The sequence below is a fragment of the Oncorhynchus kisutch genome, linkage group LG10 (assembly GCF_002021735.2).
Source record: "Oncorhynchus kisutch isolate 150728-3 linkage group LG10, Okis_V2, whole genome shotgun sequence".
In the NCBI taxonomy this organism is placed as follows: domain Eukaryota; kingdom Metazoa; phylum Chordata; class Actinopteri; order Salmoniformes; family Salmonidae; genus Oncorhynchus; species Oncorhynchus kisutch.
The window spans coordinates 21,383,598-21,398,736 of NC_034183.2; the positions used below are offsets into that span (position 1 = coordinate 21,383,598).

Sequence of the window (15,139 nt, forward strand, 5' to 3'; positions counted from 1 at the left end):
GGATGACTGTTCAAAAGTCGGAAGTCTGACATTTCAGGGTTTCCAGTTGTTTTGAACATTGCATTAGTCTCAGCAGAGGGAGAGAGAGTGCAGCAGAGATGGTCCGTCTCTCAGTCTCTGCTCTTTCCTTCCTTTCCTCTAGTGAGGCTGACCAGAGAGGGGACACAGTCTTCGACCGACTGGCGAAAATCAAGTCTCACTGCATCTGCCTCTGGGGGGAAAACATGTTGTTGCTATGACCAGAGAAAGTGAAAAATTCCTCTATTAAAATAGACATGATGAGCTGCTAATAATAATAAAAATGCAGGACTATCGATACACTTGGCTACTCATTCATTGCAACTGCAGCGCGATTGGAAGTACAGAGAACCGTGTTTTGTAATAGTGTTGCCAATACTGAATTAAACTTAGACATAACTCATAAAAACATCTCTTTGCTGTATTCTTTGAAAGTCTCTCTTGTCATGGTTTTAAGAGTTAAGAAATCTCACATAGGCTAGTATCAAACTTTGCTGTGGCCGGGGTCATGGAAGCTGTAGGTAGGCATGGTGATTTGAGCTATACGATTGGCCAGCGCAGTAGGCGTACTCGATTTTAGCCAGAGATCTTCCGGTCCAGAATTGTCTTTTCAGATAAATAAAATGGTTCAAAATGTGAACACTTTGCCTACCGGTGCGCCGAGCTTCTGAATCAAGTGCACCTACCGCCAACGGCGCAACACTGGATTTTTTTTAAAGGACTGCAAGCCTTTATGCCTTCAGCAAAATTCGCTGCACCAAATGACAATGTGTAGAATTGCAGGAAATTAGCTTTAAATCTGCTAAATTTTTCTCTCAACCAACAAGAGGGGTATGAACAGTTTGTCATGAACTGTGCTTGTGTCCATAGAAATAGACTGGGTGTGGGATGTTCCCCAATGCTTGTTGGGGGGCCTGAGTGAAAGTTTAGGAACCCCTGCTCTAAGGAAGGACTAATGCTCATTTTGTCACACTCTCGAAGCCTGACAACTTCACACTTACAGCTGGGGAAACTCGGTCCCTGAGATTTGTGTGTGGGTCATGTGAATGAATCATGCTGTGTCTTATGCTGTGTCTTACCCTGTCCCCTTTCTCCATTTCCCCCCTTGCAGTGACTGTGTGTGAGCCTACTGCCATGTCCACAGCCATGGACCCCCCCAGGGAAGTCAGCTACCTGCAGTCATCCTGTGGCACCGGGGACAGCGTCGCCTCACTGGATGACGTCGCTGTAGATTTCATAGCCAAGTACGTACCTAGACTGAAACCATTATCTGGTTTGATTGCGTGACTCTTGTTTGGACTTGATCGAAAGGCTCTCGTCACATGGGAATGATGTGCGATCTGATAGTGACAGGGTGCAGGTCATTGTTTCCTATCTTAACACCCCCACATCAAATGACTTCTTAGACATATTTGACCTACTTCATTCAGCACAATCCTTACACTTTGTCATGTCAACATTGTAAACTGGTTTCGAAACAATTTGCTGTCAGTTAACAAGATCCATGCTGTGAGTATTTAGTATGCTTATTGGTCATAGTCAGTATGCCAAAAGTTCCCGGATGATGTACTAAATGCGCCAAAATATGACGTATACATGCAGTGGACACGATTTCTGTGCTTTTAGGTCCCATAATGCAATTCTTCCGAAAATGGGCATGGCTTCATAACTTTTCAGATAAAGAAAATGTTTAAATGTAATACATTTTCAAATAACACGTAACTTATGTTGGCTGACAACCGCATAGCATTACAGCAGTATGCACCTAACGTTAGTTGGCTACTAATACATCAAACTTGCCAGGCAGTATATTAACTACCCAACGTTGATTGACTTGAGAACCCCTTGACAATGAAATTGCAGGGCGCCAAATACAAATCAACAGATCTCATAAATCTAATTTCTCAAAAGTACAAGTATTAGGCACCATTTTAAAGATAAAATTCTCGTTAACCTCTCACAGCTATCCCCCCTACTTTTTTCAATTTCCGCCTGAAGACATACCCAAATCTAACTGCCTGTAGCTCAGGCCCAGAACCAAGGATATGCATATTCTTGGTTTCATTTGAAAGAAAACACTCTGAAGTTTGTCTAAATGTGAATTGAATGTATTAGAATATAACGCAATAGATCTGGTTTAGATTAAACAATGAAAAAAACAAATTTTTATTGTTGTATCATCAACTTTAAAATGAAGACAAAACAAACATTCAGATAGGATGATGGGGACGATTTCAGTGAAAAACATGAGGGCAACAGTACTTGTACAAAGTTTCAGAATGATAACTTCCAAAATGAGTCACCCAGGTGTCCCACACAAGTAGCCCAAATGTACCCAAGTGGCCAAATTGGTGACGTTATACATTTTGAATGGAATAACTATATACAAAATGCCAAAATAGTATTCTAACACACCACCCCCCCCAAAAAAAGAAAATTGAGAAAAAACATGAAAAATATATACATTTACAAAATAACACTTTCAATATTTGGAAGACCCTCTCAGTCCTCTACACAATATTGTGCTGCTGATGCCAGGTGCCATAGCAGTCTCTTTCTGCTGTAAAGCAGAGGGTCACCAAGCATGTGGTGCAGGTGATGGGGGACTTAATTTTGCAAAGAACACAGCGACGCCTCCATGCTGTGCCCTTTTGGCCCCAAGGCACATCCATGCCTGCAGAAATACATTTGGGCAGATGAACACCACTTGTGGCAGGAGCTGGATGAACCAGCTTCAGTGGGGGATGGACACCTTGGCATTGGGGGCTCCCATTCGGAGTCAGTGTCACTGTAAAATAAAATGTTGAGTTAGAATAGTTTCACATATGAGCCCTGTATCAACAGGTATAATAAACAAATATATATAGAGTACAGGGAACATAATGTTGAATATAATATTATAGACCTGCTAGATCTACTGTCTATTTTATATTATGACATTTCAGCTAGATCTACTGTCTCTATTATATTATGACAGACCAGCTGTATCTACTGTATCTACTGTCTTCACTTTGGCCATTGTTGTGGGCCTGCCCTCCCCTGAAAAGCCTCAATAGGCTATTTCATGTGGAGGTGAGGTGGGGTGGAGCGGCAGACACACGCATCTCGGCCATGCTCCCTCTAATCCACTATCTATATATACACACACAAACATGGGCTATGGGTCATAAACATACATACAAATATACCCCCACCCACAATGTATAGCCAACGTGTACTTTACACATTTCATTACATTCTTATATATTGCTACTAAAAAAATTAAATCACAAATAATATTTTATATTATTAATTTCAAACAACGGCATTAGCATGAGAAGAACTTACCAGTCCAAAACTATGTCCTCTCCATTCAAAAAATATTCCTCCATTTGGGAATCAAAGCTCCAACAATCTGTCTCACTTTCCTAATCAATTTCTTCTAAAATTGTGTACATCTGTATATCTCTGGACTTAGATTTAGCTTTCCCTGACTTCGTCGCCATACTGATTGATACGCTGAAGATGCGCTTTACCAAAGAAAGTGCGTAACATGCGCTCCTTCCAGTATGAATCTTCAATGGCAAATGACCCTCTTTACGCCGGAGTACTACATGGGCTGGTCTTCCAACAACCATTACATATTGCCGTTTACCTCAGCTCATTGGCTATCTACCCAGCTAGATTTCAAGACTAGATTGGGTTAAAATAGTCAATCAACGAAACAGCTGTCATATCATTGGTGCACAATGATGTCATTACTTGTTTTCTTCAAATCGGTTTCTTTCAGTCAATACGTCCCGTGAAATGACCCATCAAGTTTGGTTGTGTTACAAATAAACCAGTTGATTGCAATGAAACCAAACATGACTGGAAAATTCACGTTTTAGTGTGTGTATTTACGTCGAATGTGTCGTCAAATTGAATGACGGAATTCACGACACAAGCGGTTCACAAAATGTTTCGTGTTAGGCTATAAAAATGGATTTTATCAAACAAAAGACCGACCATTCATTGTGTAACAATGAGCATTGGGATTGCAAACAGGAAGATCGTCAAAGGTAAACTATTTATTTTATTGCAGTTTGATTTTGTTACGCCTGTACTGGTTGAAATAGTTTTTAATGGGGCTCTATCCTCAGATAATCGCATTGTATTCTTTCGCAGCGAATCCTTTTTTAAATCTGACAACGCAGTTGGATTAGCAAGATTTGAGGCTTTCGAAATATGGGAGAGACGTGTATTTTCATGAATGTTTATGACTATTTATGTAGCTATCACCGTATGTTGTCGAATTTAATCCCGCTAACAGGTTCGGTGCGCAGAGGTTCATCCAGCCACAGTGTCTGATTTAAAAAATGCTTTACAGCGAAAGCTCCACAAACGATTGTTAGGTCACCACCAAGTCACTGAAAAACCCAGCCATTTTTCCAGCTAAAGAGATGAGTCACAAAAAGCAGAAATAGAGAGAAAATGAATCAATAACCTTTGATCTTCATCAGATGACACTCATAGGACTTCATGTTACACAATACATGTTTTGTTAGGTAAAGTTCATATTTATATCCAAAAATCTTATTTTACATTGGCGTGTTATGTTCAGTAGTTCCAAAACATGCAGTGATTTTGCAGAGAGCCACATCAATTCACAGAAATACTCATTATAAATGTTGATGAAAATTCAAGTGTTATGCATGGAACTTTAGATAAATTTCTCCTTAATGCAACCGCTGTGTCTGATTTCAAAAAAACTTTACGGAAAAAGCATATCCGAGTACGGCGCTCAGAGCCCAAAACAGCCAAAAGAAATATCTGCCATGTTGCGCAGTCAACATTAGTCAGAAATAGCATTATAAATATTCCCTTACCTTTGATCTTCATCAGAATGCACTCCCAGGAATCCCAGTTCCACAAATGTTTGATTTGTTCGATAAAGTTAATTTATTTTCATATTCCTCCTTTTGTTAGGGCGTTTGGTAAACAAATTGAAAATCCAGCGGAAAGGTTGGACACAAATTCCAAAACGTTATATTACTGGTCGTAGAAACATATCAAACAATGTATAGAATCAATCTTTAGGATGTTTTTATCAAATGTTCCAACTGGAGAATTCCATTGTCTGTAGAAAAGCAATGGATCGAGAGCTACCTCATGTGAAATGCGCGTGACCAGTGTGTGACTGCTGGCAGACCTCTGACCCCTCTCATTCAGCCCCCCTTCTTAGTAGAAGCATCAAACAACGTTCTAAAGACGGTTGACATCTAGTGGAAGCCTTAGGAAGTGCAACAACCAATATCCCACTGTGTATTCGATAGGGGTTGAGTTCAAAAACTAAAACCTCAGATTTCCCACTTCCTGTTTTTGATTTCTTCTCAGGTTTCTGCCTGCCATATGAGTTCTGTTGTACTCGGACATCATTCAAACAGTTTTAGAAACTTCAGTGTTTTCTATCCAATACTAATAATATGCATATATTAGCATCTGGGACTGAGTAGGAGGCAGTTTACTCTGGGCACGCTTTTCATCCAAAAGTGAAAATGCTGCCCCCTATCCCAAGGAAGTTAAAATGTCAGCCAACGTGTTATGTTGGCTGACAACCTCATAGCATTACAGCAGTATGCACCTAACGTTAGTTGGCTACTAATACATCAAACTTGCCAGGCAGTATATTAACTACCCAACGTTGATTGACTTGATTATTTACATCATTCTTAGGTGTGCGATTCAAAGGCTATACCACTTAGCTATTTACTCTGATTTCAGAGCACACTCGCAAAGAATAACTGATGAATTTATGAACGCTCAACACCTGTTGAATATGGCCGTGTAAACATCTGCAAAAAAAGAGTAATTAAATTGTTGCCTGCAGCACAGTTAGTCACCAACCCTCTGGATAACATGAAAACAGCCTATCCAGCTCTGCTATGGCACGTAAAATGGTCAGTGAGGTGTTCTCATTTGTCACGCTCTGAATTTTCAAACGGACAATCTGACAATGTTCTGGATTAATGAACGCCCAGAGCACACTGGCACTCCAGATTTTACGAACACACCCGAAATCGTAAAATGTTGAGGTAGTAATTTGTTAACCTCTCTAGGGTATGTTAGCGTCCCACCTGACCAACATCCAGTGAGATTACAGAGCGCCAAATACAGAAATACTCATTATAAAAATTCAGAAAAGATACAACTATTTTACATGCGTTTAAAGATCAACTTCTTGTGAATCCAACCACTGTCAGATTTCAAAAATGATTTACGGTGAAAGCATAGCCCAGCAGACAAATAATTACAAACAGTAACCAGCCAAGTAGAAGAGTTACACAAGTCAGAAATGGAGATCAAATTAATCACTTACCTTTGATCTTCATATGATTGCACTCAAGACATTAATTTATTCAATAAATGTTCCTTTTGTTCGATAAAGTCTCTCTTTATATCCGAAAACCTCAGTTTTCTTCAGTAATCCACAAGCTCAAACGCAGTCACAACAGGCAGACAAAGAAAATCCAAATTGTATCCGTAAAGTTCATAGAAACATGTCAAACAATGTTTATATTCAACCCTCGGGTTGTTTTTAGCCTAAATAATCGATAATATTTCAACCGGACAATAACGTTGCCGATATTAAAGGTAAACAAGAAAGGCACTCTCGGTCGCGCGCATGAAAAAGCTCTGACGCGGCAGGGTCACTCATTCAGACTGCTCTTACTCACTCATTTTCTAAAGACTGTTGACATCTAGTGGAAGGCATAGGAACTGCAATTTGAGTCCTAAATCAATGGATACTGTAATGGCATTGAATAGAAAACTACAACAACAAAAAATCCAACTTCCTGAGTGGATTTTTCTCAGGTTTTCACCTGCCAAATAATTTCTGTTCTACTCGCAGACATTATTTTAACAGTTTTGGAAACTTTTTAGTTTTCTATCCAAATCTACTCATTATATGCATATCTTATCTTCTGGGCCTGAGTAGAAGGCAGTTTAATTTGGGCACGCATTTCATCCAAAATTCCAAATGATACCCCCTACACTAGAGAAGTTAAACAAACTAGAGGTTGCATAGCAACAGCATCAACTTCCGGTAGACAGGCGAAGCTCTAGTACGCTCAACTGAAAGGATACCATTCGTTTCCAGTATACTAAAATGAACTAATAATATGTAGTATACAGTATGTTAGTGTGGGTATTCGAGCACAGCTAGATTCTTTATCGTCTGACACTGAAAAGTTTCCTCCATCTTTAGACATGACAGTGGAATACAGTAGGACAGGACCGGGAATCCACTTAACATTAATTGTAACTTCTTTCCCCTCAGTGAGTCATCAGAGGAGTCAGCCGGTGAGCGGGAAGAGGAGATTGGGGCCAACACTGAGCTCACCAACAAACTCACAGACATCCTCACTGAACAGCCCACACACACAGAGACTGGTGAGCGCATATATATTAATTACACACATTTACATGGTAAACATCACAAGGAGAACATTTTAGAAAGGGCACAAATAAATGTAGGAAACTGGCTTACAACTGTTAGCGCCTACACAAACTGGTTCACACACACTCTTGTACATTGATTTTGAGGTTGACCAAATGAATTGTCCCCTTTTTGAATTTTGAGGAAATGGGCCAAAGGGAAGTGGGGTCCCAAACTTCCCTTTCCTGTTTCTGGCCAAGAACATTCAGTCATCAACATTCCTAATGCCCTAAGTATGAAGCCTAACACCAGGCCACATGATCCTACGCTTCTCTGTTGCTATTTCAGTTTTATACTTCTTCGAAAGGCTTCAAAATATTGGCAGGGATTATCTATAGTTTGTCTTGTCATGGTGACCTTTCAATTGTTTTTATTAAAACCTCTTATGGCTGGGGGGCAGTATTGAGTAGCTTGGATAAGGTGCCTGGAGTAAACTGCCTGCTACTCAGGCCCAGAAGCGAAGATATGCATATTATTAGTAGATTTGGATAGAAAACACTGAGGTTTCTAAAACTGTTTGAATGATGTCTGTGAGTATAACAGAACTCATATGGCAGGCAAAAACCTGAGAAAAAATCCAACCAGGAAGTGGGAAATCTGAGGTTTGTAGTTTTTCAACTCATTGCCTATCGAATATACAGTGTCTATGGGGTCATAATGCACTTCCTAAGGCTTCCACTAGATGTCAACAGTAATTTAGAACCTTGTTTAAGGTGTCTACTATGAAGGAGGAGGGAATGAGAGCTCTTTCAATCAGGTGTCCGCCATGAGCTGATCATTTGCGCTCCCGTGAGCGGTAGCTGCGTTCCTTTTAATTTCTAAAGACAAAGGAATTCTCCGGTTGGAACATTATTGAAGATTTATGTTAACATCCTAAAGATTGATTCTATAAATTCGTTTGACATGTTTCTACGGACTGTAACGGAACCTTTTGACTTTTCGTCTGGACCTAGTGATCGCGCCTCAATGATTTGGATTTGTGAACTAAATATGAGAACAAGGAGGTATTTGGACATGAATGATAGACTGTATCGAACAAAACATTTATTGTGGAACTGGGATTCCTGGGAATGCATTCTGATGATCATCAAATTTCTTTATATAGCCCTTCGTACATCAGCTGATATCTATATGCTGTACAGAAACACAGCCTAAAACCCCAAACAGCAAGCAATGCAGATGTAGAAACACGGTGGCTAGGAAAAACTCACTAGAAAGGCCAAAACCTAGGAAGAAACCTAGAGGAGCCAGGCTATGAGGGGTGGCCAGTCCTCTTCTGGCTGTGCCGGTTGGAGATTATAACAGAACATGGCCAAGATGTTCATAAATGACCAGCGTGGTATACCATGCATAATATACCAGCAAGTCAGCACCTCAGGAGTAAATGTCAGTTTGCTTTTCATAGCCGATCATTAAGAGTATCTCTACCACTTCTGCTGTCTCTAGAGAGTTGAACACCGCAGGTCTGGGACAGGTAGCACGTCCGGTGAACAGGTTAGGATTCCATAGCCGCAGGCAGAACAGTTGAAACTGGAGCAGCAGCACGGCCAGGTGGACTGGGGACAGCAAGGAGTCATCATGCCAGGTAGTCCTGAGGCATGGTCCGAGGGCTCAGGTCCTCCTCAGAGAGGGGGAGAATTAGAGAGCATACTTAAATTCACACAGGACACCGGATAAGACAGGAGAAGTACTCCAGATATAACAAACTGACCCTAGCCCCCGACACAAACTACTGCAGCATAAATACTGGAGGCTGAGACAGGAGGGGTCAGGAGACACTGTGGCCCCATCCGATGATACCCCCGGACAAGGCCAAACAGGAAGGATATAACTCCACCCACTTTGCCAAAGCACAGCCTCCACACCACTAGAGGGATATCTTCAACCACCAACTTACCATCCTGAGACCAGGCCGAGTATAGCCCACAAAGATCTCCGTCACGGCACAACCCAAGGGGGGGCGCCAACCCAGACAGGAAGATCACATAAGTGACTCAACCCACCCAAGTGACGCACCCCTCCTAGGGACAGCATGAAAGAGCACCAGTAAGCCAGTGACTCAGCCCCTGTAATAGGGTTTGAGGCAGAGAATCCCAGTGGAACGAGGGGAACCGGCCAGGCAGAGACGGCAAGGGCGGTTCGTTACTCCAGAGCCTTTCCTTTCACCTTCACACTCCTGGGCCAGACTACACCCAATCATATGACCCACTGAAGAGATGAGTCTTCAGTAAAGACTTAAAGGTTGAGACCGAGTCTGCGTCTCTCACATGGGTAGGCAGACCATTCCATAAAAATGGAGCTGTATAGGAGAAAGCCCTGCCTCCAGCTGTTTGCTTAGAAATTCTAGGGACAATTAGGAGGCCTGCGTCTTGTGACCGTAGCGTACGTGTAGGTATGTACAGCAGGACCAAATCGGAGAGATAAGTAGGAGCAAGCCCATGTAATGCTTTGTAGGTTAGCTGTAAAACCTTGAAATCAGCCCTTGCCTTAACAGGAAGCCAGTGTAGGGAGGTTAGCACTGGAGTAATATGATCAAATTTTTTGGTTCTAGTCAGGATTCTAGCAGCCGTATTTAGCATTAACTGAAGTTTCTTTAGTGCTTTATCCAGGTAGCCGGAAAGTAGAGCATTGCAGTAGTCTAACCTAAAGTAACAAAAGCATGGATAAATTTTTCTTCATTTTTGGACAGAGTTTCAGATTTTTGCAATGTTACGTAGATGGGGGGAAAAAGCTGTCCTTGAAACAGTATTGATATGTTCGTCAAAAGAGAGCTCCGGGTCCAGAGTAATGCCAAGGTCCTTCAGTTTTATTTGAGACGACTGTACAACCATCAAGATTAATTGTCAGATTCAACAGAAGATATTTGTTTCTCGGGACCTAGAACAAGCATCTCTGTTTTGTTCAAGTTTAAAAGTAGAAAGTTTGCAGCCATCCACTTCCTTATGTCTGAAACACAGGCTTCTAGCGAGGGAAATTTTGGGGCATCACCATGTTTCATTGAAATGTACAGCTGTGTGTCATCTGCGTAGCAGTGAAAGTTAACATTGTGTTTTCGAATGACATCCCCAAGAGACAGATAAGATCTAAACCAGGCCAGAACTTGTCCGTGTAGACCAATTTGGGTTTCCAATTTCTCCAAAAGAATGTGGTGATCGATGGTATCAAAAGCAGCACTAAGGCCTAGGAGCACGAGGACAGATGCAGAGCCCCAGTCTGATGCCATTAAAAGGTAATTTACCACCTTCACAAGTGCAGTGTCAGTGCTATGATGGGGTCTAAAACCAGACTGAAGCATTTCGTATACATTGTTTGTCTTCAGGAAGGCAGTGAGTTGCTGCGCAACAGCTTTTTCTAAAAGTTTTGAGAGGAATGGAAGATTCGATATAGGCCGATTTAGTTTTTATATTTTCTGGATCAAGGTTTGGCTTTTTCAAGAGGCTTTATTACTGCCACTTTCAGTGAGTTTGGTACACATCCGGTGGATAGAGAGCCTTATGTTCAACATAGGAGGGCCAAGCACAGGAAGCAGCTCTTTCAGTAGTTTAGTTGTAATAGGGTCCAGTATGCAGCTTGACGGTTTAGAGGCCATGATTATTTTCATCATTGTGTCAAGAGATATAGTACTAAAACACTTGAGTGTCTCTCTTGATCCTAGGTCCTGGCAGAGTTGTGCAGACTCAGGACAACTGAGCTTTGGAGGAATACGCAGAATCCCAGTTCCAGAATACATTTTTGTTTTGTTTGATAAAGTCCATTTATGCCCAAATACCTCCTTTTGTTAGCCAGTTTGGTAAACAAATCCAAACTCACGAGGCACGGGCAAGTTCAAAAAATTATATTACAGTTTGATTCTATACATCGTTTGACATGTTTCTACAATCTTTAGGATGTTTTTAACAAATCTTCAATAATGTTCCAACCAGAGAATTCCTTTGTCTTTAGAATTGCAATGGAACGCAGGTCGCTCTAACGTGTGCGCGCATGATCAGCTCATGGCACTCTGGCAGGCCTCTGGTTGATTCAGCTCTCATTCGCCCCCAATTCACAGTAGAAGCCTCGAACAACGTTCTAAAGACTGTTGACATCTAGTGGAAGCCATAGGAAGTGCAATATGAGAACCATAGACATTGTATATTCGATAGGTAATGAGTTGAAAAACTACAAACCTCAGATTTCCCACTTCCTGGTTGGATTTTTCTCATGTTTTTGCCTGCCATATGAGTTCTGTTACACTCACAGACGTCATTCAAACAGTTTTAGAAACTTCAGTGTTTTCTATCCAAATCTACTAATAATATGCATATCTTCGCTTCTGGGCCTGAGTTAGCAGGCAGTTTACTCCGGACACCTTATTCATCCAAGCTACTCAATACTGCCCCCAGCCCTAAGGGGTTTTAATAAAAAAACAATTGAAAGGTCATCATGACAAGACTGGAACTATAGATAATCCCTGTCAATATTTTGAAGCCTTTCAAAGAAGTATAAAACTGAAATAGCAACAGAGAAGTGTAGGATCATGTGGCCTGATGTTAGGCTGACCATAGAGCACTGTGGTGTCTACGGTCAACAGCACAAAGCTGTGGGTGGAACCTTCTTGGAGTTCAGTGGGGACTGTTTATGACCAAATACTTCTTTAGTCAATAGCCATGCATGGCCAAGGTACCAGCCTCAGCCAAATCCTCATGGTACTGCTCTTCAGGTGGATGAAAGAGGAAGCCCCACTGATTTAAGAGCAACAGTGTTTACTGACAAATCTCAACACTTTGAAATGTGAATTTATTTATTCATTTGAAATTTGTGAATACCTTCAGGATGGGGTTTTCTAAATGCCAGAGTACACCTAATAAATATAGTTTCCATATCTTAGCTTCTGGGCCTGAGTAGCAGGCAGTTTACTCCGGGCACGCTTTTCATCCGAACGTAAAAATGCTGCCCCCTATCCCAAACAGGTTAAGGCGAAGTGGATCTATAATTCCATGTATAACACTTGTATCTTTTATCAATGTTTATTATGAGTATTTCTGTAAATTGATGTGGCTCTCTGCAAAATCACCACATGTTTTGAAACTACTGAACATTACACGCCAATGTAAAATTAGATTTTTGGATATAAATATGACCTTTTATAGAACAAAACATACATGTTTTGTGTAACATGAAGTTCTATGGGTGTCAACTGATGAAGATCATCAACATGTAGTGATTCATTTTTCTCTTTCTGCTTTTTGTGCCTCTAATTGACTGGAAAATGGCTTTGTTTTTTTCTGTGACCTAACATAATCATTTGGCGTGCTTTCATCGTAAAGCCTTTTTGAAATCGGACACTGGTGGGATTAACAAGTTTATCTTTAAAATGGTGTAAAATACTTGTATGTTTGAGGAATTCTAATAATGAGATTTCTGTTTGTATTTGGCACCCTGCACTTTCACTGGCTGTTGTCATATCGATCCCGGTAGTGGGATTTCAGCCGTAAGACTTAAGACCAAAACGCTAATAGTACTAGGTGAGTTATAAGCTTAGTCTCTCTATAGTTTGTCTCTGGCTAACCTAGCATAGCAGGCTTAAAATAATTACTTTATGCAATGCAGTGTTTCATATATGTGGACACCCCTTCAAATGAGTTGGTTTCAGCTATTTCAGCCACACCCGTTGCTGACAGGTGTGTAAAATCGAGCACACAGCCATGCAATCGCCATAGACAAACGTTGGCAGTAGAATGGCCCCTACTGAAGAGCTCCGACTTTCAACGTGGCACAGTCATAGGATGCCACCTTTCCGATTGCCGAGTGCTGAAGCGCGTAGAGAGGAAAAATCATCTGTCCTCTGCAACACTCACCACTGATTTCCAAACTGCCTCTGGAATTACCGTCAGCACAATAACTCTTCGCCAGGAGCTTCATGAAATGGGTCTCCATGGCCGAGCAGCCGCACACAAGCCTAAGATCACCATGCGCAATGCCAAGTGTCGGCTGAAGTGTGTAAAGTTCGCTGCTATTGGACTCTGGAGCAGTGGAAATGCGTTCTCTGGAGTTATAAATCCTGCTTCACCATCTGGCAGTCCAACAGACGAATCTGGGTTTGGCGGATGCCAGGAGAACATTACCTGCCCAAATACATAGTGCCAACTGTAAAGTTTGGTGGAGCAATAATGGTCTGGGCATGTTTTTCATGGTTTGGGCTAGGCCACTTGTTTCTAGTGAAGGGAAATTAACGCTATAGCATACAATGATATTCTAGACAATTCTGTGCTTCCAACTTCTTGGCAACAGTTTGGGGAAGGCCTTTTCCTGATTCAGCATGACAAAGTGAGGTCCGTACAGAAATGGTTTGTCAAGATCGGAGTGGAAGAACTTGACTGGCCTGCACAGAGCCCTGACCTCAACCCCATCGAACACCTTTGGGATGAATTGGACCGCCGACTGCGTGCAAGGCCTAATCACCAAACATCAGTGCCCAACCTCATGAATGGAAGCAAATGCCTGCCGCTATGTTCCAACATCTAGTGTAAAGCCTTCCTAGAAGAGTGGAGGCTTTAGCAGCAAATGGGGGACCAATGCCATATTAATGTCCAATGATTTTGGAATGAGATGTGTTTTGGCCATGTAATGTATACTGACAAAAATATAAATGCAACCATTTTAAAGATTTTAGAGTTCATGTAAGGAAATCAGTCAATTGAAATAAATTAATTAGGCCCTAATCAATGGATTTCCCATGACTGGGAATACATATATGCATGTGTAGGTCACAGATACCGTAAAAAAAAAATGTAGGGGTGTGGCTCAGAACCAGTTAGTATCTGGTGTGACCACCATTTGCGTCATGGGGTGGCAGGGTAGCCTAGTGGTTAGAGCGTTGGAAGTTTGCAAGTTCAAATCCCAGAGCTGACAAGGTTCAAATCTGTCGTTCTGCCCCTGAACAGGCACCCACTGTTCCATAACTCCTAGGGCGTCATTGAAAATAAGAATTTGTTCTTAACTTCTTGGATATAGGGGGCGCTCTTTTAATTTATGGATAAAAAAACGTGCCCGTTTTAAGCGCAATATTTTGTCACGAAAAGATGCTCAACTATGCATATAATTGGCAGCTTTGGAAAGAAAACACTCTAACGTTTCCAAAACTGCAAAGATATTATCTGTGAGTGCCACAGAACTCATGCTACAGGCGAAACCAAGATGATACTTCAACCAGGAAATGGGCAGAATTTTCGAAGCTCTGTTTTCTATTGTCTCCTTATATGGCTGTGAATGCGCCGGGAATGAGCCTGCCCTTCCTATCGTTTCTCCAAGGTGTCTGCAGCATTGTGACGTATTTGTAGGCATATCATTGGAAGATTGGCCATAAGAGACTACATTTTCGTGTTTTTTTGGTAGCCAAACGTGACGCACCAAACGGAGCAATTTCTCCTGAACAAATCATCTTTCAGGAAAAACGGAGCATTTGCCATCTAACTGAGTCTCCTCATTGAAAACATCTGAAGTTCTTCAAAGGTAATGATTTTATTTGAATGATTTTCTGGTTTTTGTGAAAATGTTGTCTGCTGATGCCTATGCTAAATGCTACGCTAGCCGCGCTAGCTGTTACACAAATGCTTATTTTGCAATGGTTGAGAAGCATATTTTGAAAATCTGAGATGACAGTGTTGTTAACAAAAGGCTACA

General features: G+C 41.4%; 1 protein-coding gene across 2 annotated transcripts in view; it reads left to right on the forward strand.

The window, feature by feature from the left end:
* The window catches only part of LOC109897903 (long-chain-fatty-acid--CoA ligase ACSBG2-like), a 56,542-nt gene that overhangs the window by 19,910 nt on the left and 21,493 nt on the right, over positions 1–15,139 (forward strand). For both annotated transcript variants that reach the window (XM_020492557.2, XM_020492556.2), the window contains exons 2-3: positions 1,130–1,262; positions 7,319–7,431. In XM_020492557.2, the coding sequence (XP_020348146.1) occupies positions 1,153–1,262; positions 7,319–7,431 (223 nt within the window). In that variant the 5' untranslated portion in view covers positions 1,130–1,152. The remainder of the gene's footprint in view (positions 1–1,129; positions 1,263–7,318; positions 7,432–15,139) is intronic.